Genomic DNA, 25047 nt, shown 5'->3' on the forward strand with positions numbered 1-25047 from the left:
ATGCTTTTCTGTGAAATAGTTGAATAGAAGGAATCTAAAGGGACTGGATGTGGAGAGTACTATAAAGCATAAAACTTTCTACAGATTAGTTCTAAACTCCCAGATTCAGTTTGATTTATATAGTCCCTGTGTTAGACTGGGAGAATGCTTATAAAATGAATGTAGCGTGATTGTCAGGATTGCTAAGCCTATATAGAAAATCTTGTATTATAAAAGAACCTTGTATTTGTCTTTGTGAAAGCCACTATGAGAAGCTCAACAAAACACAGTGAAATTGTGCAGTTAGAAAACCTAGTATAAAATTTATTTAATCAAAATCCGTATCTCTAGTAGTGCTTGAAAACTCTGGATTTTCTACTGCCTAAAGAAATATAAGATGAGATAAAACCACTTTAAGATGCTAAGTTACTCTGGAAAAGTTACTACAGATATCTAGGTATCTGTAGTCACTAGATATCTACATTCTAGATCCATAATATAATATTAATATAGAATATAGATATATAAACTATGTATATATGTGTATAGAGTACAATGTCTATACATACATGTTAATGCTAAAAAGAAAACCTTATGTAGAACCATAAAAAAACTTTAATTCCGTTTCTGTACTTTCCACTTCTCTCAGAATAGTTACACAAAAATAAATAGAATGGTTATGACTTTTGTGTAATAATTGCTTCTTTCCAATTACTGTCTGTGCTAGTCCACAGTATTTAAAGTGTACCACAGCACAACCCATGCTTTTCAATAAGAGGGCTGTAATATGAGGAGAATAATGCTGCAGAGGAGTTGATGGATGCAGCTTTGAGTTTGCACTGATTTTTCTTAACAGTTAATAAAAACCATTCTCATGTTTCTAGATTTCTTAGAGCACCAAAAGGCACTTTTTAGGGGGGAAGTACGTAGTCTTTTCACCTGAGAAAATTTGGTGCAAAGTAAATAATGTAATGTTAGTTTAACCAAAGCTATTTTTTTATGTTATTGCTAATTAAACCTCTTGATATCTAACTATATTGCTGTATATTGTGCATGCGATACTGTGAGGTCTGGTTTTATTCAGAATTAGAGGCGCACACACACACAACAGTAGACATAAATCCACAGCTATATAGTGGTAAAAGTAAATATGCCATTCTTGAAGAGTGACGATAGTTTATAGTTCTTACCTGTTCTGGACATTTAGCCGGGTGCAGGGCTTGCCATTATTTGACCAACTCAGTATTGTGTGCTGTTTAAATATAAAAATCTGCCTTTTCCAGGGACCTTAAGCCAGAGAACATTTTGCTAAATGAGGATATGCACATTCAAATAACTGACTTTGGAACAGCAAAAGTATTATCTGCAGATAGCAGACAAGGTATGCCATTATGTAATTCATTATGTGACAGATAACTATACCAAGCAGTCCTTTGAAAATGTACATATATTGTAGTTACCAAATTGTAACCTTCAAATGTCATTACCTCTTATCTAACTTAGAGATCTTGAAACAGTTTTGGCTGTCACTGCTTTGATAGTAGAGGCAGTACTTGGTGTAGCCAGCTCGATCAATAAACACAGTGTGAAGATAAACTACTTCAAATTACTTTTTATTTAAAAGACAAGACTATAAATGAGTAGTTACTGTGGCTCAGCTGAAACAGTACATTTGTACTCATGTGTTTAACCCCAGTGACTAGCAGAGTTGCTCAAATGTGAAGGCTATAGAGTTATTGTCTCACTGATTTCTTAGTTTTAACCTGGGAGTCAATGATGCTGCATGCAATGTCTGAAAAAAAGCAACACGCTGAACTTAATCTGAGAAACTTAATTTTTTTACTTGAATGTAGTAAATTTGTATTGGTAGATTTTATACCTTACAAGGTGCCTAGATGCCTAGCTTATTGAATCAACTAGATATCACTGAGATTGATTTGTCTCTTCCAAGCAGGTTTTGTGGATGAGTAATTAAATTCCCATGTTTTCTTTGTGGCATTACATAACTTGCAACAGATTGCCTTTGGTGTGTTGTTTTGTTTCGGGTTTTTTTTATTGACTTGGATAAGGAGTATATTTGCTTCTCTAAGTATGAATTTGCTTATTTCTTTCAATTTTCTTACCAGCACGGGCAAACTCATTTGTAGGGACAGCACAGTATGTTTCTCCAGAACTACTGACGGAGAAATCTGCCTGTAAAAGGTAAGGACTGTATTATGTATTAGAACTTCACTGATTCTTTTAGGATACTGTCAAATAATGAGGAGGAGATACACAAAGCAAGCAAGGTTAGTATTTCAAAGGAAGAAGGTGCTTGGGTATTAAGTGGTTTTTCTTTTAAGAGGGTTTGAAATTTTTTTTTCTTCAAGCTCTGCTTCTTGTCTGAGTGCTGATTTCCTCAGTTCATCAACTTTCTGGAGTTCTACAGACAGGATTAGGTGTTGTCAGAAAGAGGCATGTGTAATATGAATGGATTTCTTACCTGTAATTAAATCAGAAAACTTTTATCTGTTATCCAAACACTATTTAATTTTGTTTTATATAAACTTGCTCTAATTCCTGCTTTAAAAGCAAGAGTTTTGCATTCTGTCAGTTAGGGGAAAGGCTACAGCTTTCTTTGACCTGTATTTATATCAACTCGCAGTTACTTTTGCTACATTCTTCTTGGGGTTTACAATAGTTTAAAGCTCATCTCTATCTGGTATGAGTGACACCCTTAAATTTCTTCTCTTTTAAATTGGTTCTTGATGGTAACCTACAGGCTGAGGTATATCTGATTTTTTTTTTAATGGTGGATGAATAATCAAAGTTATCAGTGACAAATCAGAGAAAAGAGATCTCTTATATGAATAACTGGTAATTTGTGCTTAGCATTTCTTGAAATTACAGAAATACTGTTATACTTTCCACTTTTGCTTCTAGTAAAGAGGTTTTGATGGGTTTATCTTACGATAAGACTTCATCAAGCTATCATCTCAATTTAGAAATTACATAATACTTCATCTTTACTGAAAACTCTTAATTTGGGTAGTTCTGAGTCTTTGTTAGTATTTTAGTGTTCCTTGAGGATTTCTGAGCTTGAATCAAATCAATATATAGTCTATATCAAGGAGAAATAAGTTAAAGACTCTTTCAGGCCAACATGTTAAAACTTTTCCTCGTCCGTGTACTGTACAGCCTGTCTTTTTGGTTGTGCCTTTAAAAAGCTTTAAGTGGAACATCTGTATTGTAACTTTTTTCAAAAAAATATTTAGAGGAATGGGTTTTAAGTTTGAAGGAGCATATGTTGCGTTAAGTTGGATGAATCTTTGAATTGTGGCAGTAGATAAGTATTCTTTTTAGTCTCATTACATACTATTAATTATTTTGACAGAGAATTCATCCATTTTTCACAGATGCTTGTAGTCAATTGTCATGGAATGGCTGCTGTATACTTTTTTTCCCCCTGTCAGCTGCATTGCTACCCTATTCTTCTGTCAACTTCATTTAATGAAATGAAAATAGTGTGAAAAATATGCTAGGGAGGTTTGTCCAATGTGTTCATGCTGTTTTATCTAGCAGAAGCTTAAGAGTTCTTTTTAATTACAGTTTAAAGACTTACAGGAAAACATGCTATATATTTTTTCTTCTTTTTTTAAGCTCTGACCTCTGGGCTCTGGGATGTATAATATATCAACTTGTAGCTGGATTGCCTCCATTTAGAGCTGGGTAAGAGACTAAAGCTAATACTTTATAGATGTATCTTAAATATTTGACTTGGCTTTGGCTTTTATCTTACAATCATTTCTGAAGTACAACTTTTCACGGTGCAGTGTTGGCGTTAATGTCATGCCTGTTTTTGTCCTTTCTGATGTCATAAAAATGTTTGGGCAGCTGTAACTAGAGTTCCTGATAGAGATTTCTTGTTTTATCCAAGGATTTCACATGTAATTTATACCATAAAGGTCATTATATTTACATGAAGAGGGTGTGAGGCATGTCTGTATTGAGATATTTGAGTCCTTCTCATTAGTATTCAAGTATCTGGTGCTTACGGGATCATAGATACTTGAAAGGTTGCACCTCTTTACCCTAGAAAGATGTATGGGAACATGAATTAACTTGTAGCTATCCCGTTTAATATTTGTTCAGGTTAGGCCTTGTTAAGGTGAAAGAACTATGGAGAACTAATAAGAGTTATTTTTTTCTCTTTTGCAGAAATGAGTATCTTATATTCCAGAAGATAATAAAGTTGGAATATGACTTTCCAGAAAAATTTTTTCCCAAGGCAAAAGACCTTGTGGAAAAGCTATTGGTAAATATTTGGTGGTGTGAAATGATTTGGTGATATTTGAATTATTCACCTTATGTAATTCTCTTTTCCCCAAAGTTCCTGTGCACTCTGTTGCAAATCTTATGAGTGACTGCAAGCATTATTGACCATGTAGAGGCGTGTCTTGAAAATCAAAATCTGTTATTGAACAGCACTTAAATTAGTGTTTTTTAAAATCTGAATTCTGAAGTATGAACAAAGAATGTATCTTAGTGAAATGAAAGCAAATGATTCTAAATACTGTGCATTACACACGAGTTAAGATTCAATTACTTCAGTTTGCATAGTACTCAGATGAATTCTTCTTGAGTTGTATGATGAATTGTTTAGTTACCTTGCACTTAATGTGTGTCTCAGAAGTATCAGCCAAAGACTTACTCTGCATGTGAATGTTTGACAGATAGGATAAAAAGTAGTTCTTTCTTATCAGTGAGAGATTTATTGTAGTGTATGTTTTAGTGTAGTGGTGACATGCAGAGAACATTTTGAGTGCTGTAAGCCTTTTGAAGTTTGATAGTCTAGCATGATATTTGCATGGGGCAGGGGAGTGAGGAGCAAACTCTGTCTTATGATTGTGTGTGATCATGAGTGCAACTATTGTAAAGGGCCTAGCAGCATGTTCCTGTCTCCAGGGCAGCTCTATGGTCAATCCAGTGCCTGCTGAATGGTAAGGTCCAGGTTGCATAAACATCCTGAGAACTGAGGTTGATGTTTGACACTTAGCTATAGTGTCCACAGCTTCTTGCACTGTTAGAATATGATGCTGTGCTATACTTAATATTAGAGCAATGCTCCATCAGGCCTTCTCTGTATGTTTACTTTGGTTTGTTTCTGTCTTTATGAAGAAAAAAAGCCAAAATATTGTGTGGACCCAAAGTCCCCTGGATCTGTGAGCTGGTCTAACACAAAATCTTGCTTATAAGACATACTGACAAAAACATCTTGCATTATAAACAGTCTCTTTGTATTCTAGATATGTATATTTAAGGCAGTGAGACTAACAGGTTTTAAGTTTCCACATGCTGCTATGCAAATGTGAATGGCTGCTCTCCTCTTTCTTGTCATTATTTTATGCATGTTAACTTAATTGTAATTTGCTCAGGTTCTAGATGCTACCAACAGATTAGGTTGTGAAGAAATGGGAGGATATGAACCTCTTAAGGCACACCCCTTCTTTGAGTCCATTGTGTGGGAGAACCTCCATCTTCAGACGCCCCCGAAACTTACAGCGTATTTACCTGCTATGTCAGAAGATGATGAAGACTGTTATGGAAATGTATGTCCATTGCTGTATTCAGCTCTGCTGCTGGAGACTTTCATTAAAGCATATTACTGAATATTAAGTATCTTATTGAATTACTGATTACTTGTATTTTAGTGGAGACTCAAATATTAAGAATCTAACATGAAACTACTGGTTAAAATTTTAACTAGCCAGCATTTTTTTCTGATAAAGTAAATGTTTGGAAAAAATACTGGTAGGCTTGATTTTGGCCAAGCATAGAGTTTTTTTGATAAATGCCTGTTAATGTGTGGAGAGTAAGCTGTGTTTTTGCCCAAAAGCATGCTTAAATTAAAAGCTACAGTTTATTGCAAACTAAGCTTTTTTTTTAATCAAAGCAATTACTTCATTTGTTTCCTCCTGTAGTATGACAATCTACTGAGTCAGTTTGGTTGCATGCAAGTTTCTGGTTCAGCCTCGTCCCATTCACTGTCTGCCCTGGAGACAAGTACACCACAGACGTCAGGAGGAAATATTGAACAGTATATTCATGATCTTGACAACAATTCCTTTGAGCTGGACTTACAGTTTTCTGAAGATGAGAAGAGATTACTTCTGGCAAAACAAGCTGGTGGAAATCCCTGGTAAGATCTTTGAGTATAGCTCATCTGTTAGTTGCACAGCAGTAAGGAATCCAAAAAAGTAAGTTATTGAAATTCAGATTAATATTTGTCAGTCTTAATATCTTCAAGCAGTTAGGAACTAGATTTCTTTTTACTTCTATTTTTTCAGCAATAGCAGCAAAATCCTAATACTATGTTTTTAAAATTTACCAGGTATAGATTATGTTGTGGAATATGGTTTTTGTAAGATAGGTAGAAATGATTCTATACTAGGGCTGAGAAGTACTCTAAAGAGTACTTGAACTAGAAGAGGTTCCTTTCTTAGAGTTGCTACAGGTTGAGGGTTTTTTGAATGTTAATATTTTGTTGATAAGTAACCAAAATACCTCCAGGCCATTGCGATTTCCATCAAAGAATCCTCAACAACTTTACTAGATGAGTTTTTGAAAAGGAGATACGTGAAAAATCACATAATAATAATAAAAAGCCCTGTTTCTGTGGAAGTACCTGTGGAGTAATACTTACTTTTCTTTTTTTAAGGCATCAGTTTGTAGAAAATAACTTAATCCTAAAAATGGGTCCAGTGGACAAAAGAAAGGTAAGGCCTATTTTTAATTCCCTTTAACAAGATTCAGCTGTCACATTTTTGCAGTTGCAGCATAGATAAGGAACCTGTTTTAGAGCTTCCTTGTTTAAGTGTTAAATTGGGGGGTTTTGTGTTTTTTAAAATGTAGTATTGTGAATAAGTTGGGGTTTTTTCATAATTTAGTAATGTGTTCTTAAATTTTGGAAAAGACTAAAAGTAAATGTGCCACTGATGCTTTTATTTCAAGACAGTAGTAAATTTTTGTTCCCCCTCCGTCTTGCAGAATACACTGCAATCCCCTTAAAAAGGAGTGAGATCAAAGAAGTAAGGCAAAACGAAAACAAAACAAAGCCTCCCAAGCATCCCATCCTATCACTGAGCTGTTTTAATTCTATCTGTTACTGACTTTAGAGATCTACACGCTTACTCTTTTTTTCCTCATGCTGTTTTTGCATTGTTGCTTCTGCTTTTCTTGTTAGGGATTGTTTGCACGTCGGCGGCAATTGCTGCTCACAGAAGGGCCGCACCTGTATTATGTGGATCCTGTCAACAAAGTTCTAAAAGGAGAAATTCCCTGGTCTTTAGAGTTGCGTCCAGAAGCCAAGAATTTTAAGACATTTTTTGTTCATACAGTAAGTGGCTTTATTTAATGTCTTTGTGAGTTGTATTAAGGTCCTTGGACAGTTAAGTTGTTAACAAATAATGTTTCTGGAGAAAAAGTAGGTCCTTAAATAAAAGTGTTGATAGATTTTTGGGTGGTTTTATAAATTAAAGCTAAACCCCCAAAACAACAAAACAAAAGAGGAGAACACACCCTGACATATACATTTCCCCAAAGAAATACAAGTGTATTTTTTTTTATTGTGCATGTGTAAGTAAGCTATAAGTGAATTTTGGGATTTGAAGGAAGTTCTTAAGAAGGACTTTTAAAATTTAGCCCTCTGTGTGTGTAGTGGAATATGGGGACTGTGACAACAATATGTTGTCAGTCGACCACTTAACAATATGGAGATGACAGTTTTATGGTTATTCAGTAATATATAATGTTATATAACTGTAACTTCAGTTACTTTAACTTTTGGAAAGTTTGAACTGATTCTGAGTAATTATTTTGCTGGTAGGTACAGAATAATTACTGTTTTTTGGTTAAACTGTGCTTGGAGTAATCATTGAAATGTTGTTCACTTGTAGCCAAACAGGACATATTACCTGATGGACCCGAGTGGGAATGCTCATAAATGGTGCAAAAAGATACATGAAGTTTGGCGGCACAGATACCACCAGAATGCTGCTAAATAGTAGAGGTCATCCAAAATTTCCCAGTTTCCCTACTTGCTGCTAGAACTCCGTGTGCAGCCGATCAGAGGAATCTTTTCAACCCACCTGTTACCATCTCAAGGGGAAGCATATGTCTGAAATGTTCAAATTCTTTTTTTAAAGGAAAGAAAAAAAAAGAAAAGCAAAAACCTAATGGAATTCAGGGTCGCTTTGCTCGCTCTTTGTGCTTCTGTTGAGGCTTCCACATGCATATCATTGCAGTGAAGATCTTGCTTTTGTGCACTTCAGCTCAATTTCTGCTGCAGACTAGTGGATAGACCTTGCATTACCAGCTTCACTTATGATGAGTTAAAACCAATCCACACGCACACATGCCGAATCATGCACCAGCCTTGCATTTTATGGGGCTGGAGTTTTCTGTGACTTTCAGATTATCATTAAACTGTATTTCATCAGGGAGCTTTTATATGCCTCTCCTAAGCACCCCCTCTTCGTTTTCTCTTCCTTTCCTCACAGACCCCCAGCTTATTGGTATATGGCGTTTGTAGCCAGGTCAGTTGCACCCTTGTGTAATTCCTAATATAGTTCTGGCTGCAGGATTTATGTGGTACTTTAATAATTATATGAATGAATCAGATGTATGTATCTGGCAGACAGGCTCCAATGATACAGGTTTTGAGAGAGTAAAATGCTGAACATGGCACTGAAAGTTTTCTAAAATTGAAATCTTGGCTTCTGAAGCATATAAGATTTTAATCATTCAATTTCAATTTTAATATGAATCTCATGTGTGTTTAATTAAGGGACAGTAAACTTACCAGCATGCTTTTAACTAATGCTAACTAAGAAAAAATAACTAGTTAGTATGGGGGCAGGGGGAAGTGTTACTATTGAAGTAGTAAAGAGTTTTTCACCTTTTCAGGAAATGAGGTCTAGAAGCTTTCTTTCCAGGGTGTGCATGTATTGTGCATTTTAGTGGGCTAACCTATTTACCTGGGTAGAGAAGGAAGTGTGAAAGCTTTGTTCAATTGATTACTTGACTTTTTTGTCTCATTGTATAATGAGATGTACAAATAATCCTACTTTTAGTCCTTGCTCAAATATTTAGCAACTTAAGCAATTGAAATATTAGATCCATAAAGTAATCTGGTTAAAAGAAATGGAAACATTGATACAAAGGGGAGAATATATGGTACTTAAGGCATATCTATAAAATGAAAATATTTTTCATATCTATCTCCTTTATCCTCTTCAAATTAAGGCTTTTTTGTGGTCAAACATTTCTTGTAACGTTGCAAAGACATACCTTTCTGTGTGCTAAAAACAACTTGCCTAGTAATATTTTTAACATGGCCGTGTTCCCTGAACCTTGCAGAGAGGAATGACTGGGATCTGGACAAAGGCATTCCTTCCTTGTTTTAAAAGCAGTATAAACATCACACCTATTTATTCACCTTCTGTGCATACCATCTCTTTGCATTTTGAGGTCTCATTCTATGATGTGCTTTTCCTTACACCTAAGAAAGAAATATTCTACTGCAATGCTGAAAAAAAATTCATGGATTGCTGTTCTGGAGTCAGTATTTTAAAAGCAGTGGCTTATGAGGATTTCTCAGAAAACACATGAATGTTGGATATTTTTTTACAGGGTGAAAGAAATTTATTATTGATCTCTTAAAAACTGTTATGTGCTTGAACTTGATGACAGTTCAGCTTTTCCAATATCTTTCAGTCTTTAAAGAAGAGAGTGCTGTTGCCTTTTCTTTTGGAGCAACTACATTCTTGTAGTCTTCTGTTATTCCACCATGTAGACAGACTTGACAAAAGTAAATCACTGGTTTATTTGACTTGATGTTAAGGGAGATAAGGTATCCTGTCAATGGCTGAGATGAGAAAGACAACATAATTCCTTTTGCATCGTGATAGTCAACATAGCAGGTACTCTCCATGTCACTAAAATTTGAAAAGCGGAACACACCTTCTACCTGTGCTTGTATTAATCCTATATTTACCATTCTAACCAAGATTATATGTTTTGTGAGTTTGTTGCAGTGCTATCCATCTGTTCTCTGGCTGTCAAATTCCTCCTGTATGTTGAATCTGCTGGAGGCAACCCAGTCTTTGAATTCAGTCTTTGGTGTAGAGATGTAGATGTATTCCCAGTTTTACTCAGGAGAGTTTGGCAGTGATGGAAATTGATGGTGCCACTGATGTTCAGTGTGAAAAAACTTGGCTTCACATAAACAGTCTGGCAAAGTTGTTCTGCTAATAGAGAACATCTTAGCTTCATTGCAAGATGGAATGATTTCCACTGACTTGTTCACTAGGTGGAAATCTAGGAATTCTTAAATACGTTTTCTGTAATACTTAGACTTGTGCTCATTTTGCCATAACAAAGTGATTTTTCACATCTTGAAAAACCTCTCTTGGTAGACTTCCATCCTGTCCACCAAAAGCTTTCAGCCAAAGAAATCTTGATAGCAGTAAGTTATCACAAGAAGGTGTCAGGAAGGCTGATGTCTGAGTTCTAGTATTCCTTTTTTTCTTTTGACAATGTTGTCTTTAGAAGATAACTCTGAGCATCTCTTACAGGCATCTCTCCCCTTAGAACTCCAGTGTTTCAAATCAAGTCTTCCTTAGCTGCTGTGTTTTTTGGGATGGGACTAGAAGTTTTCTGGGAGATTTGTTTGTCTGTCTTGGACTGTAAGTAAAATTGGAAATTTTGAAAAATGACAAAAGAATAGAGTGAGACAAGACAAAACAATCACATGGTTTTAAGTATGTTTCACCAGTTTGTCCACTTAAGTGTGCACTGGCAGGTGCTGCATACTATGAAGGGCTGGTTCCTGTTTTAAATGCTTATACCTGAAGCGGGTAGCTTCAGATATTTGTCCTGAAGTTCCCTCCTGTACTTCATGGGAGTTCATGGAATGAAATGTACAAGAGAGGTTCTTCAGAACTGCAGATAAGCCAGTTTATTTTTCTGCTCTTTATTTGAACTTTTTCAAAGCGTAAAAAGGGTTGTTTGGCACTTAGACTTTCCTTCAGACTCCCTTACTGCAAACCTACTGAAAACCAAACCTTTTGATCCATTCCATCTCTTGCATTTTGAACAATTGCCAGTCATTTATGAAGAATCTGGTTAGTGATTTTGTGATTTTTTTTTTTTTTTTGTTTGGGATTTGAACTTCAGGAAGGTGTTTACTGCATCTGTCTTCTGAGGGGTGGAGCTTAAGAAAAGATGAAATACTACTGCTAGAAAGAATTTTTGAATCACGCTATTACTCAGTGTCCAGCCTAGTCACAGGAAGTTTAAAACTACTTTGATAAACTGGAAAGATGATTTTTATACCAATGGCCTTAAAGTCCACTTTTGAGAAGGATTTATGGTCAAGACTTGCTTCAAATGTGATGTTGAGGCATTGTGACCAGATATTACCTGTTACCTGTGATATTACCTATTAAGATCTCATTTGCGAAGCACTTAGATGCTGAAGACATCAGACTCTCAGACGGTATTGTTCTCCACTTTTCTTTCTGACATGATTTAGCTGTGAAGTATCAGCCCAGAAAAAAACACCCTGTAGGCTGAAACAAAGATGTGATCATTGTAATCCACTTTCATAAGTCAAGATGATTAATGTGCTTGATATCATTACACCTTGTGCTGGGAACTTTGAAGTATCTTGAGGATTTCCCACATGTACATTTAACAGTTTCTTTTGAACAATTTAGTAAAGTCAACACAATTACTTCATTTGGCCTGTGGACAAAACACTTGATTTCAACACCTTGCTGAGGAGAGAACTTGTGCATTAATAGTTGCCTAAGGATGTTGTCTGTGGATTTTGATCATTCTTTCTACTAGTGAATTACTCAAAAAGGTGTGGTATTTATATCTGAAATTTTGCTGAATGCCTGTAATATTTTATGCAAATATTTTATTAATCAAATGGAAGTGCTCCTGCAAAGCTTTATGACATAGATTGTCCATTAGTTGATCAAGTGAGCTTACAGACAAGTAATTCTCTGACCCAAAATGGCAAGCTCTCACTTAAGACTGGCAATTGAAGAATGTTTGCTCTCTCTTAGAAGAAATATGACTTTTATACAGCAAACAATTGCAGAGGTTCTTAAGCACTCAATGATCTAGTCTTGTCTGTTGGCATGATAGTGAAGGTAGATGGTTGCCATTTGACAAAGCTTCCTATGACCATGTACTAACTCTGATTGGATGTGGCAAATGTTCCAAATTGTAGCAGAACTTACAATTACTGTATCTGACAAAAGGTTTTAAAAAAAAATAGGAACCAGGAACCATAATCCGTTTTGATAGTTGTATGCTAGCTGTTTTCAGGTTGGTGGCAGTCAGTTACGTGTGTAATATTCTCTACCTGATTTGTAGCTGTAACTGTGATGTACAGATATAAAAAACAACCCTAAACCAACCAACCAACCAAAAAAACCAACCTACACCAACCAACCCAGCCCTAAACCCCCCCAAACAAACCCCTCATCCCCCTCAACAAATGATTCAAAACAATCTCCCCTTCTCTAAGGACTTGTGAAAACAGAAGCAAATAATGCAATGATATAAGATACACACTTTTGTATTTTTATTCTTATAAGGTTATTTGCTGGCTCTTGTTGGCCTCTAGTTCAGTCTGTGTTATTTAAATTCTAATATATGAATTATTTGGATTGAATTCATGTTCGGGGCCATGGTGTTGTATGTATTGATGTACAGCCTTGAATGTGAATAATTATTGTAAACTATATTTTACACCTTTTTTTCTGGCTTTATTATATAAATTTTCTATTGGTCGATGATTTAATCATATCTCATAATTTAATGACTGTTTATTCTCCTCTCGACAGATCTCTGTGCTCTAGATGTGTAGTTAGTGACTGGATGATGGATTTCACTTATGCTTGGTAGTCTGTAATAAAGGCATGTAGGGTCCTGGCCTGGCCTTCGCCTCTTCCTTCCGCGGTCGGGGCGGGGGAGGCTAGGGGCCGCTGTCGGAGGTGCGAGCGGGCCGCCGGGAGCAGCCTCGGGCGGGCGGCGCTCGGGCGGGCGGCGCTCAGCCGCCGCTGCCGCCATGGGGAAGGCGCAGGCGCCGGGCGAGCCGGGGGAGGGGAGCGGTTCCGAGCGGGACGCTTCCGGTGGGAGGTGCGCCCGGGGACCTGTAGCTGGAGCGGACGCTTCCGGTGGCGCTGAGGATGGCGGCGGAGAACCACTGCGATTTCCCGGTTCCCGCGGTCGGCGGCCTGGGCCTGGGCGGCGCGGGCGGGCCCTGCCGCCGCTGCAGCTCAGCGCCGCCGCCCGGCGCGGTGCCCGGCAAGTGGGTCCGGCTGAACGTAGGGGGCACCTGCTTCCTGACCACTCGGCAGACGCTCTGCAGGGACCCCAAGTCCTTCCTCTTCCGCCTTTGCCAGGCCGACCCTGACCTGGACTCGGACAAGGTGAGCGTGGGTCGCCGTCCGCCCGCTTCCCCCGCCAGCCCGCTCCGCTGGGCCGGGCCTCCTCTCCGCGCCGGCCCCACCCGCCGCCACGGCGCCGCGCAGGAGCCGTCGGTGCCGGGACGCGGTGCGCCGCGTCCTCCCTGCGAGGCGGCTGCCAGCGTTCCCGGGGAAGGCGGAGCAGGAGGGGAGCGCGGGGCTCGGCGCTGCTGCGGCAGCGGCAGGCTCTGCCGTCGTTGGGGGGAGTTTTTGAGGGGTGGCGTTGTTTAACGAGCCTGCGTACTCCCAGCGAGTTTAGTCTTCAAGGTGAGGGTGGGCTGATTTCGTGCGAAGCGATTGGGTTTGTGAATCACACAACTACTTACAAAGGCAACAGAGAGAGTATGTTTAAATTTTTATGTGGTCTGACTGTGTTTAGTTTTAGCCTTGTAATGGAGTATCAGCCTGCATTGATGTCGTGTTATTTCTGCACTGTCATCATCCTCTTGTTCAATTTCAAGAACCATATTACACTACTTTTGATAATAATCTCTCGCTTAGCTATTGCATTCTGTGTTTCAGTAATCCTTTGAGTAAAATATTACTTGTTGTGCATGGGCTGCAAGTGGTGGTTGACACTGAATATTTGGGTACTCGCTCTGAAGTATTTTTAGTAGGGAAAGACGAGTTACCAATTAAGATTTTATTTATGGAGTGGTATGTAGTAATGGGTGTAAAGTATTTGCATATAGTGCCAGCTCTGAAAGAGATTTTAGAGCATAATGAACAAAAATGGACTTCCAGTACAGTGCACTTAGAGAAAAGAAGGGAACAGCTTGTAGTCCTTGAATGTATACTCAACAGGTTGAAAATAAAGAGTTTATTTTTCAATATAGATTACAATTTTTTTTAGTGTCACCAGTAGTGACACTAAAAGTAAGTTTCTTCATTTTCTCATGTATAGCTTGCAGAAAGGCTATTTAAATGCTTAAGAAAGTAGGAAACAGAACCTGAATAGTGTGTCCAGGGTTCAAGAAGAAATACTGTAAAGTAGTGGTGTGGAGACTGTTTTTTGTTGTCTTTAGTTTGGGCTTTTTTTAAATAAGATTAGTGTAAACTTACCTATAAAAATAAACTTTATATTCTGAGTGGCTTGATGATGTCAGAAACTATCATTACTTTACAGGGAGTAGGAAAGCTTTCTTCTAAGGTTTCTTAAATAAAATATAAGGCACACTTAATAATTAAGGTACCTGTTTCCGTTGTCCTGTTGCAAAAAAGATGCTTATTTACTGTCTCTTAATGTCATCAAAGAGAAGACACATTTTTAGAAGAAAGTACAAATTAGTTCTAATTGAGACACTGCCTTTTTTCACCAGTTGACAAAATCAATTGCCCCTCACAAGCACAATCAGTGAGGTGTTGCTGTCTTGCAAAAATGTCATGAGGCTACTACTCTAAACATTTTTACAGTGCTTACATTTTTGGGTTATAACAACAAATTATAAATTTATGGTAAGGTTATGTAGCAATCTGGTAGGTTATGGAGAGACCTGGTGATTTTTTTTTTCATGTTTCTGGACTTACAGAGTTTCAGTTGTTAATACCTGACAACTTAAAGCTGGCTGTAGTCACGGCTGTAGAAAGATGTCCTTTGCTTACAAGTAACATGCCGGTCCTTTTTCTGAGTTGCTTGAGTTACTGTTAAGTGTTGGGTTTTTTTGCCAATGTAGAAGTCTAATGGAAACCACTTTAGCAAGAAACAAATTGCATTGTCCTGTCCTTGTGAGTGGCCCTTTCTATAAAACTGTAGCTGATGTAGTTATCTTGAGTAGATTATTGGGCAAATTAGTGATGTGAAGCAAGCAGCAGATACAGAGAGAACTAGAAGTTGTTTTGGAAAATCTGAATTTAGAGGAAAACCTGTTATTTGGGGATGTGTTCTCTATGTGTACGAACCTGGATGTCTACTTAAACACATAGAGCTTTCCTTGCAAGGATTTGGTTCAGAATCTTTAGATGCTTCGTTTCCTGTAAACAGCAAAATATAATCCAAACAGTTCCTTTTTCTTCCTTTGGGTGTTGAACATATATCATTGATATCCTTTCAAGAGAAAATAATCCTTCTCTCAACATCTCTACCAATTTCTGAATTTCCTTATCAATAGATTGCCCATGTGGTTTAATTCTGAAATATCAAATACTTTTAACTGATGAGCACTGATATTTCAAGGGAACAGTTGGTGACATTTGTGTTATCGTCCTGGACTTTGGTTCTTCTCCTTTGCCATTCATGTGCAAATCAAAATCTGATGGTCACAGATTTGATCTTTCCTCTCATGGTTTTACTTTTCTGAGTCCCTTTATAATCTATAACCTGATTCTAAGATTACATATTTTCTTAATCATATGCTAAAGATATTTACAGTGAATACTGAGCAGAAAAATTTTGTGCTCATGAATCAGTCATTGTTACAAGGTACAGCTAATAACGATACTTTGACCTGTAATACTCTGAGTTTGATTCCATTGTGTTTTCTTCCTAGAAATCACATGGCTTTTAGACGCCTTGTTTTAAACTTTAAAGTGAGAGAGAATGTGCTCATTTGTAGGCTGATGCCTGTTTCACCCATCCCAGGTGTACTTGTCTACCTCCAGATGAAGATGTGGGGGAGGTGAGGCTGGGACAATCCTGAGAGATGAGCCAGCAGATGAGATTAGCCACAGCCCTCTGTTTGAAAGAACTATTAAAAATCTAGCCTTACCAAGGTTTATCATGTATGGGAAATTTGTCTGGGATGCACTTCAGTAACTCACTTTGGGAAGTTTTAGATGTATTTTCAACAGATAATTGTGTTCACAATATAAAACACGTTAATAGTTCATAGGCAAATTTAATATTCCTTTGATTGCTCTGATGTATGTAACTCAGCAAAAATGGAGGAAGAGGTATAGTCTTTCTTTTTTAACTTTAGTGAGTGGAAAGCTCTAATGTTGTCCCAACTGACAGCAGAGAACAGGGCAGGTCACACATCTAGAAGCAAGACCAAGCAGAAGAGCCAATAATCAAATAAGCTTGTACACCAGTACATGTATGTTTCAAAGAAAAACAAATAGTTCACATTCATTCTTGCTTTGCAAGATAGACAAATCAGAATCTTTAGAAAATGAAGACAAAGTAACTGCTTGTTTCAGACGAGAACAGACCTACAAGCAAAACCAGAAATTAATGTCCAAGCTGTTTCTGCCTAAACTCAACAAGTGAGGCATATGAAAATGAGCCATGTTGATACATTAGGAAGTTCTAAAAGAGATTAGCTGTGTGAGTTTTTTAGAAATGATAATAAGAAACTGAAATAGCTTATAGGTTGTACTTTATAAACATTGATTACATACATGGTGATTTTCCTCTACTAGGATTTCTACATGTTGTTTTGGTATTTTACTACACAAATCATAAGACTTCTTTAATGCTTGCTATTAAAAAATAATTGAAAGGCTTCAGGAAAGGTAGCATGTTTGCCTTAAAACTATCTTCAGGTTCTAATGTTGAAAAAGGCCATGCAGCTTGTCTCTTGTTATTGGATATGTTACCAGTTGCAAAAAACCAGAAAGATTAACCTTGGTATATCCTGTTGCAAAACTAGTGTTGAATAGAATGAGATAGTGACGTTGATTATCTGAATTTAATATGTTTCGCAATATGATATGCCTCTTGGTATTTAAGACTCTTGTTTGTGTTTAACTCTATTTGAGAATCATTTCAGCAACTGAATGAGTGGTAGTGATCATACCTCCTGTTCACAGTAGGATTTGTTTTGCAGAGTATTTAAATCTTGCTTTGACGATCAGTAAGGAAAAAATAGACAAGAGTCTGACTCACTTTTTCATCTTTGTTTAGCTTATTTAATACTCCTGCTGTAAGTTGTACTGCCATTCTGTATACCAGCTTTTCTTTGATAAACGGTTCTATCATTCTCTAAACTTTCCCCTAAGCAAGTTTGTGAGCCTTTCTTAATAAGCTTTTTGGCAAGAATATTCATGCTTCATTTTTAGTGCCTTTCTAAACGCAAGTCCAGTTCTAGTGAAGTAGGATCTGTAAGCAAGCAAGCACTGAATGTTTCAGAAAACAAAATCATTCTGACAAAACATCCTTAATTGTCAGTGCTAAAAAGTATCTTAACTGTAGCCATATTCTAAGATATAACTGAGGTAATCTGTATTTCTCCATGAGATTTCTGATCAGTTAGGTGGGTTGTGTTATTAATGCAATTTTGATTAGTATTGGCAGTCTGCTGATGGCTCAAAGTTTTTAGGTCACATAATTTGAGAAATATATGTCCTGGGCATCTAGCTTGAGATTTAAAAAGCATAGAGGGGAGGGGAGACAGTTATTTCTAAATCCAGATTTAGTGCCAAATATTGTTGTATTTCTATGCATATTACTGCCTTCTGTTTGCTCAGTGTATGTAAATTATGTCAGTTTTTTGGATACTTATATTAGAGTGCACAGCTCTGAGCCAAAAGCTTGGCAGCGTGGATTGTGTCTGAGTGTGTCTGTTCTGGAAAAGTATTTGAGAAGTCTTTGGACTAGTCTTGACCTCAGTGGAAATAATTAACTGGAAATACACTTCTGACATTTCAAATAGTGTATTAATATAATTCTTCTGGGGAATCATGAAATGTGATTAGGGAGATGTAGGTATTTCTTCTGACTTCACAGTCCTAGTGGAATTCTGTATTTGATTCTGGTATCCACAGTTTGAGGTCAGGAATCTTGAAGCTTAAAAAATTGGAGAACTTGGAGGGTAGTCACAAAATGCAATATGATTTGCTGGATAAAGAGCAAAACTGGGTTTTTGGCAAGACGTTTAAGGAGCGACTTTCAATCCAGAAGTACATATATGGAGACAAGAAACCTAATAGCCTGTTCAGTCTAACAAAAGGTATTGTGAGATTCAGTTAGTCAAGCATGAAACTGTAGAAAGCACATGTAATTTATGACCCATATTTTGGGAGTTCTAGGTGGAGCAGATGACTACAGTACTATGTCAGCTTTTATTGGATTTGTGTTTAAATATCCATAAAGATCTAATGTAATGAGCTTTTCTTAGCAATTTCAACAAGAAGTGCATAGTGTACATCAGTAATCAGGCAGCTCACTCTACAAGAGGAATGAGAAGGCATTTTCTATAGGAAGATACCTAGGAAGCCAATTTTGTGCATCTTGTGCCAGTGCATTCCTTGCATATTGTTAACAAGACTATTCACTGAATTTTGAGTCTGACACCCTGACACTAGTCTGTAGCATACCTGAGTTGATAGATCAAAGTCCAAGACACACACCTTTATCATTGGAAGAATGTTAATGAATGCATGTTTCTCTGTCTATAATTGGGGTAAGCAAATAGCCAGTTACTCTGAACAGAATTTTTCAACCTGTTCATAATCTTGTGTGGAATTTAAGTACTAAAGTGAATTCTATTGACAGAATTTGGATTGCTTACAGTTACAGTTTAGCTACAGTTCTTAAACTTGTAACTGTTGATATTTACTGATTTTAAAAAGTTACTGTTATACTGTAAATTTTGAGAAATTGGGTTCCTCCTTATTTTTTAATTTTTTTTAGGACACATTGTTGCCTGAAAGGCTTCATAGATGTGATGCTGTTGAGAAGGCACTTTATTTGTATGTGCTATGTTATACGTGTGGTATTTGTATTTGTTAATGTGAAGATGAAGCATTTTTGTAGATTCTAGGTAGTAATTAGATGAGAAAGAAAACTTGATAGGGTTAAAAAAGAAATTAGTATAACAGGTAAATTATGAGATAAGGAACAAAAGCATGGGGAAAAAAGTTTGCATATGGTGAGGGAAATGGTTAAAAATAGATAGAAGACAAAAGCAAGTCCACCTTATGTTTCTCAGAGTGAATGCAGCCAGTATGTGTAAATCATCTTTAGTACAAGTGCTAATAATAAGCTCTGATTGTGCAGGCTAGGCTAATTAATTCAGGGAATGCAGGTTGGTAGTGACCTCTCATTAGGTGGAAGTTGAAAGAGAAGGCCTGGCATAGCTTGTTCCTTTTGTGTTTTTGTTGGAAGCTTTTTTAGTATCAGGTAAGAGCAATTTCAGATACCGTGCTGTTTTGGTGTTTTTTACAAAAAGCCTTTTGTGTAAGGAGTGCAGTAACTGTTGTTACTTGAGAATTCACTTAGAGCTTTTAGTTATTTTGCTTCCAGGACCCACCTGTCTATCTCTGTAATAGTGCAGAGGTGGTGGCCAGTATTGCCTCAGAGGATAATGTGAGAAAACAGTATAGTATAAAAGAATACAATAGTCTTATTCAAGAAGCTTGTTTCTAGAGACTTCTTTCCGTTAACTGGGAGGACTTCCAGTTTTGTAAGCCCATATGTTTCTCAGTTCAGTTTAACTGGTGACCAAAGACTCTGCTTTTATCTTTAAAACAATGTTTCTTTTTATCAATTTTAACTCTTCCTTTCCAATTTCACTGGTTTCTATTCCTATATTAAAGTGTTTTGGTAATGTAAATATATTTAAATGAGAAACTTTAAAAATATACCACTTTATACACTTCATCTATCTACTGGTTTTGGTGGCACAGTTTGACTTCTGTAATACCATGAGTTTAGGTCAGAAGAAACTGTGATTAGACTAGACTTCATCAAGCACTGTCTGTTGTGAGTGTAGGTTAAGCATATTTTAATATATTAGCATTTTCTGGAACAAGTAATGTTATGTAAAATATAACACACCCCCTTACTTCTGAGATGACACTGTATCTAACTGTGTAAAGCGTTTAGCTTGTAGTTATAGAAAGATGTTACAGTTTTGTGGTTCAGGCTGTGATCTTTCTGTAGTCTGCCAACCCTGGGTGGACAAGTGCAGTTATTCAGAAACTAAATCCACGTACCTTAAAAATATATTCATTGTTTTTTTTTTTTTGGGGGGGGGGGTTCAATTAAACGTTTCAGGAATTGTAGATGCTTGTTTGGCCAAGTTTTCAGGTATCGCAGTTCAGTAATCAAACCTTTACATATCAGCATTAATGTCCAAATGCAAAGCATTGGATCGGTGAATGTTTTATTCACGTGGAACAAGTATCACTATCACATGAGGTTTTGGGGGAGGATGATTCAAATTTAGCTAGGATTGTTGGTTGTGATGCTTTTGGAGCATCTCCTGTAAACTACTAGAATATTTAAAATAAATTTAAATTGTAAAAGTACTTGAGATGCTGCCACATCTCTTAAGTATATATCTGTAGGATACCTATTGCACCAAAATTTTAGGTACTAAAGGATTAATACTGTCAGTGATGCACTTGACAGTACAAAGGAGCAACGGATCTGTTAGACATTTGTCTTACTGATCTTCCTTAGACCTCTGCCTTGCACAAGATGTGTCAGTACTGCATTGATTACAAGTGTTCACCCATAGACTCTATTTTGTGTAGGAAATAGCAATTTTGCTCCTGTACCTCTTCATGAAGAATATCAGTTATGCAAGAGAATTTGTTGAACTATGTTTAACATTTCACTGTGCAGTAAACTGAGCATCAGTTAGTTTGATCTGTCCCTTCTTTGTCTACATGAGGTAGGTAGGAACTGCATCTCAGTGTACCACTTTTTTTTTTTTTCCAAGATACATGTACAAACCTTGCTTGATACACAACTGTTCTCAGTACTCTGTGTGTGTTTGTACATCTGAGCTAAGACAAAACCAGAAGCTTTTAGGACAAGATGTTGAGGTTAAAGAGAAGGTAGGTTGGTTCGCCTTTAATTTTAAAAACTCCAAAAAACCTGGTATTTGAACCTCACCAGAATGTAGCCTTTATTTTAATTCTTCATGTTTCCAAACAAAATGATAGTTCCTAGTTTTAAGTATTGTTTTTAACCTTAATTTTTAGTGTTCTCACTGCTTAGATCTTTCATGCTAACAGTGTTGATCATCTTTTGATAAGGAATTGGAGGGAATTGATGAGGTAATAAATTGTGTAGTACATGACTGAGTTGAATGGTCTGTCTGATGCAATTACAACTACACTATTGAATTTTGTTAATATCTGTAAGAAATTTGGGTTTAAGGAGTGGACTATATCTGAATACCTGCTTGCTATTTGAATGCCAAGCTAAATATTACCTTGTACTTCTTGCTTGACTGTTCAAATGTAGTTTACTTGGCTTGTTTGTTTGTTTGGGGGTTTTTGTGTGTTTGGGGGTTTTTGTTTTGCTTTTTTGTTGTTTTTTTCTAATCTAGGATGAAACAGGTGCCTATTTAATAGACAGAGACCCGACTTACTTTGGGCCAGTGCTGAACTATCTCAGACATGGGAAACTGGTTATTAACAAGGACCTAGCTGAGGAAGGTAAGACTTAATTTCTTCTTTCTTGTCACTTGCTTGTTATTTCAACTGCTTTTGAGTCACCAAAAGTAACTTGCAAGTAGATGAAAAATGTTAATCAGTGCAGCATTTGAATCTCTTCAAGCAAAGATGGTAGTTAGTATGCGATTATATGCTGTTATTTGAGTGTTTTGAGTATGATTTATGATTTCACAACCCCCCATCCGCAATTAGAAATATAACTTAAATACTGAAACATGAGAGGAGATGCCTTTCGTAGTATAATCTTGTATCTTTCTTGTATGACTGTGTTAAATATTTCAGTTTAGTCCTCTTTAAGTGAAAGAATAGTTTAGTCCTCTTTAAGTGAAAGAATAGTATTAGCTGTGAAACAAGCTTTAAAGTATATAAAGCAAAGTAAATGTGAAGTTCTGGGATGTCCAGATTTGTGGAATGTGTTCTTCCCACCCTGTCCCCAATTCCTATCAGTTTTACCATAAGGGAGGATGACTGTTTTAAACCATATAGTACTTAAACTGTTGATAGAATATTGAAAAAATTGAACACAGAGAGATACAGTTGAGGAATATTATCAGAAAGTATTGTGAAATATACTTTCCATGTGCATTATTAAACACATAGTATGTGTGGAGAACAGGTGAGACTTGAACATGTGAGTGGGAGCAGTCTGTAGTATGTATCTTTAACCTTTTGATTCCAGGTATAAGATCTCAAATGTCAGGAAGAAATATTTTCTTGCATGCTATCATCTGCAGAATTTTTCAGCAGGACTATATTCATATTCAGCCTGAGGCAGGGCCTGAGCTATGGTGGTCCATCAGCCTACTATGGAATGGCATTTCTACTCCTTTTCATTTTTTGGTTCCTGCCTCTCATTCTGTATGTGAAATGGCAATCTTAGGAACTAGTTGATGATTTTGGCATGGAATCTATGGTTATACTCTCATTCAAAAAAATATTCTCGTACTAGGTGTACTGGAAGAGGCTGAATTCTACAATATCACATCACTAATAAAACTGGTAAAGGACAAAATAAGAGAAAGAGACAGCAAAATCTCACAGGTAGGCTGTTTTCTAGTGTGATTTTGATTGTTTGTTCTATGGCAAGTAGTGGATGTGTTCCTTTGTTTTGGGTTTTTTTTTCCTTAACTGCTCATTTCCCTAGTAAAATACTGAATGACTGCCTTCGGCACTGGTTGAGCTGGAACCATTAGTATGCAAACATCAGTATTCTTCATCAACAGTACCTGCTAGTCTGCTTACAGAGAGCACAGGCAGTATGGCTCCAGTTCTTGTTCAGAAACCAAAAACGTTCTAAAGAATCATTCAAGAAATGTGTGGTAGTAGTGGACTTTTTCGTAATATCATTTCTGGAAATGGTTGTTTTAGAAAATAGATTTTGTAGAATATATTTTTCTCATATACATTTAAATAGTCTGAATATGATGAGATTGCCCAACTATGATACAATTGCTGTTTATACAGTATGTTTGTATAGCATACAAACAGGTGCTGTTTAGTCAAATGCTTTTGTAGCAAAGTTAGTTTCTTTATTTGTGGTGCTCTGTAATTGAGAAGACAGCCTGTTCTCATAGCACCTCATGTATATTTCTTCATGAAAATGAATATGATAGGGAAATTGTTAAGTAAATAAGTTTGTTCTTTAACTCTGCTATTCCATCGTTTCCTGATAACTGAGTTTTGATGGAGATACTATGAGCTAATGTTGCCAGATGAAGCCAAGTTGTGGAGTAGCAAAGTTACTCTGATAGCATTTTCTAAAGGTTTTCAGCTGAAATGGTCCTATGTATTCATTGTTTTGGATGAGAAACTTTGACAGGGAAATAAAGACATTTTTACATATGGTCCAACATTCCTTAAAGTTAGGTAGACTTCTGCAGAACCTCAACCTTGATTTTTAATGATGTGATTTGCTACCACGTGGACCGATAGGTGAATCTTAAGATTATTTTGTTAACAACTGTGAAGTAGCACTTTTAGTCTCTGGAACATTCATGAAACATTGAGTCTTCTTCAAGGTGATTCGAACCAGATGAGATTTCTTAAAAAAAAAAAAATACTGAGCGTCTTGTATTTCTTCTTGAAGGTCCCAGTCAAACATGTGTACAGGGTGCTGCAGTGCCAGGAGGAGGAACTCACTCAAATGGTTTCCACAATGTCCGATGGCTGGAAATTTGAACAGGTAAAATAAAACTGTATGGGATATAATTGCAAAATCTTCTGAAAATTCAGTTATGTGAAAGAGTATAAAATCAGTTGTCTTCATCTTTTTAAGTTCAGTCATTTTCGGAAATTGAAGAGACATATGTAAGTTAAAATGTGGTTTGTGTTCGTATTTGTTAGAGAAGAAAAAACCCCTTAGCTTTCCAGGAGATAAATTGTGCCAACTTACTATAAAAACATCTACATTGTGTTTGAAATGTGATTCTTCAGTGTCTACACATGGACATTTGAAGAGTGAATAAACCAAAATGAACCAATACAAGTTTATAAGAATGTTAGGTCAGATATAAAGAGTTCTGGGTAAAAGAGATCAGCTTGCGAAATAAATGTTTGTTAGGCCAAACTTCATATCTGATACACAAGGAGGCAAGGACTGATACACAAGGACTGAGACACAAAGGAGAGTGAACTTAAAGGTGTGAGCTACATGAATGGGGGTTTTTTTTGCACTACATAAAAATAGCTTTGTGTGTATGTTCAAGAATACATTGTGAATTTGCAAGATCTTTTTGTTACCTTTGCGAATCTCTGTAAATAAGAAACTATGTGGCCTCCTCATCCTTCACTTTCCTAACATACCAGAATGCATGTAACCTGCATTGAAGCAATGATTCTGTTAATTCTGGAGTCAGACACAAGTGCTCAGCTGCTGGCATCTTTCTCAGTGTCTGGTGCCAACTGTAGGAGAGATTGGAATAAGCACATACCTCTTATCCTCTGCAGTCTCACTCTAATAACACAACAAAGAAATGTTTTTAAAAATTACAGCACACAAAGGTAAAAGAGAATGTTTTGTATGTATTGCATGAAATATGTGCTGGTGTCTTGGAGACACCCATGACCAAATAAACTAAAGCAGCATGGAGAAAGCTTCTTGTGCTCTGACTCAAATATTACCAGGCCTTTTTGGCATACCAGATGCTGACTGTTACATCCTTGGAAGTTCTCCCAGTGCACCTGACTCTTTTTTGACCAG

At 36.8% G+C, this 25047-nt stretch overlaps 2 protein-coding genes across 7 annotated transcripts in view; both read left to right on the top strand.

Moving 5' to 3' along the window:
* PDPK1 (3-phosphoinositide dependent protein kinase 1) overlaps window positions 1-12967 on the top strand; it is a 34753-nt gene extending 21786 nt beyond the window's left edge. For both annotated transcript variants that reach the window (XM_061992989.1, XM_061992988.1), the window contains 9 exons: window positions 1263-1360; window positions 2106-2181; window positions 3619-3687; window positions 4177-4273; window positions 5394-5567; window positions 5940-6157; window positions 6677-6734; window positions 7202-7354; window positions 7914-12967. In XM_061992989.1, the coding sequence (XP_061848973.1) occupies window positions 1263-1360; window positions 2106-2181; window positions 3619-3687; window positions 4177-4273; window positions 5394-5567; window positions 5940-6157; window positions 6677-6734; window positions 7202-7354; window positions 7914-8021 (1051 nt within the window). In that variant the 3' untranslated portion in view covers window positions 8022-12967. The remainder of the gene's footprint in view (window positions 1-1262; window positions 1361-2105; window positions 2182-3618; window positions 3688-4176; window positions 4274-5393; window positions 5568-5939; window positions 6158-6676; window positions 6735-7201; window positions 7355-7913) is intronic.
* Window positions 12968-13170: 203 nt separating this feature from the next.
* KCTD5 (potassium channel tetramerization domain containing 5) overlaps window positions 13171-25047 on the top strand; it is a 35801-nt gene continuing 23924 nt past the window's right edge. For 2 of the 5 annotated variants that reach the window (XM_061992078.1, XM_061992079.1), the window contains exons 1-4: window positions 13171-13466; window positions 21722-21830; window positions 22798-22889; window positions 23935-24030. In XM_061992078.1, coding sequence (XP_061848062.1) covers window positions 13224-13466; window positions 21722-21830; window positions 22798-22889; window positions 23935-24030 — 540 coding nt within the window. In that variant the 5' untranslated portion in view covers window positions 13171-13223. The remainder of the gene's footprint in view (window positions 13467-21721; window positions 21831-22797; window positions 22890-23934; window positions 24031-25047) is intronic. The other 3 variants (XM_061992080.1, XM_061992082.1, XM_061992083.1) reach the window with 2 other exon arrangements.

The sequence above is a fragment of the Colius striatus genome, chromosome 3 (assembly GCF_028858725.1).
Source record: "Colius striatus isolate bColStr4 chromosome 3, bColStr4.1.hap1, whole genome shotgun sequence".
In the NCBI taxonomy this organism is placed as follows: Eukaryota; Metazoa; Chordata; class Aves; order Coliiformes; family Coliidae; genus Colius; species Colius striatus.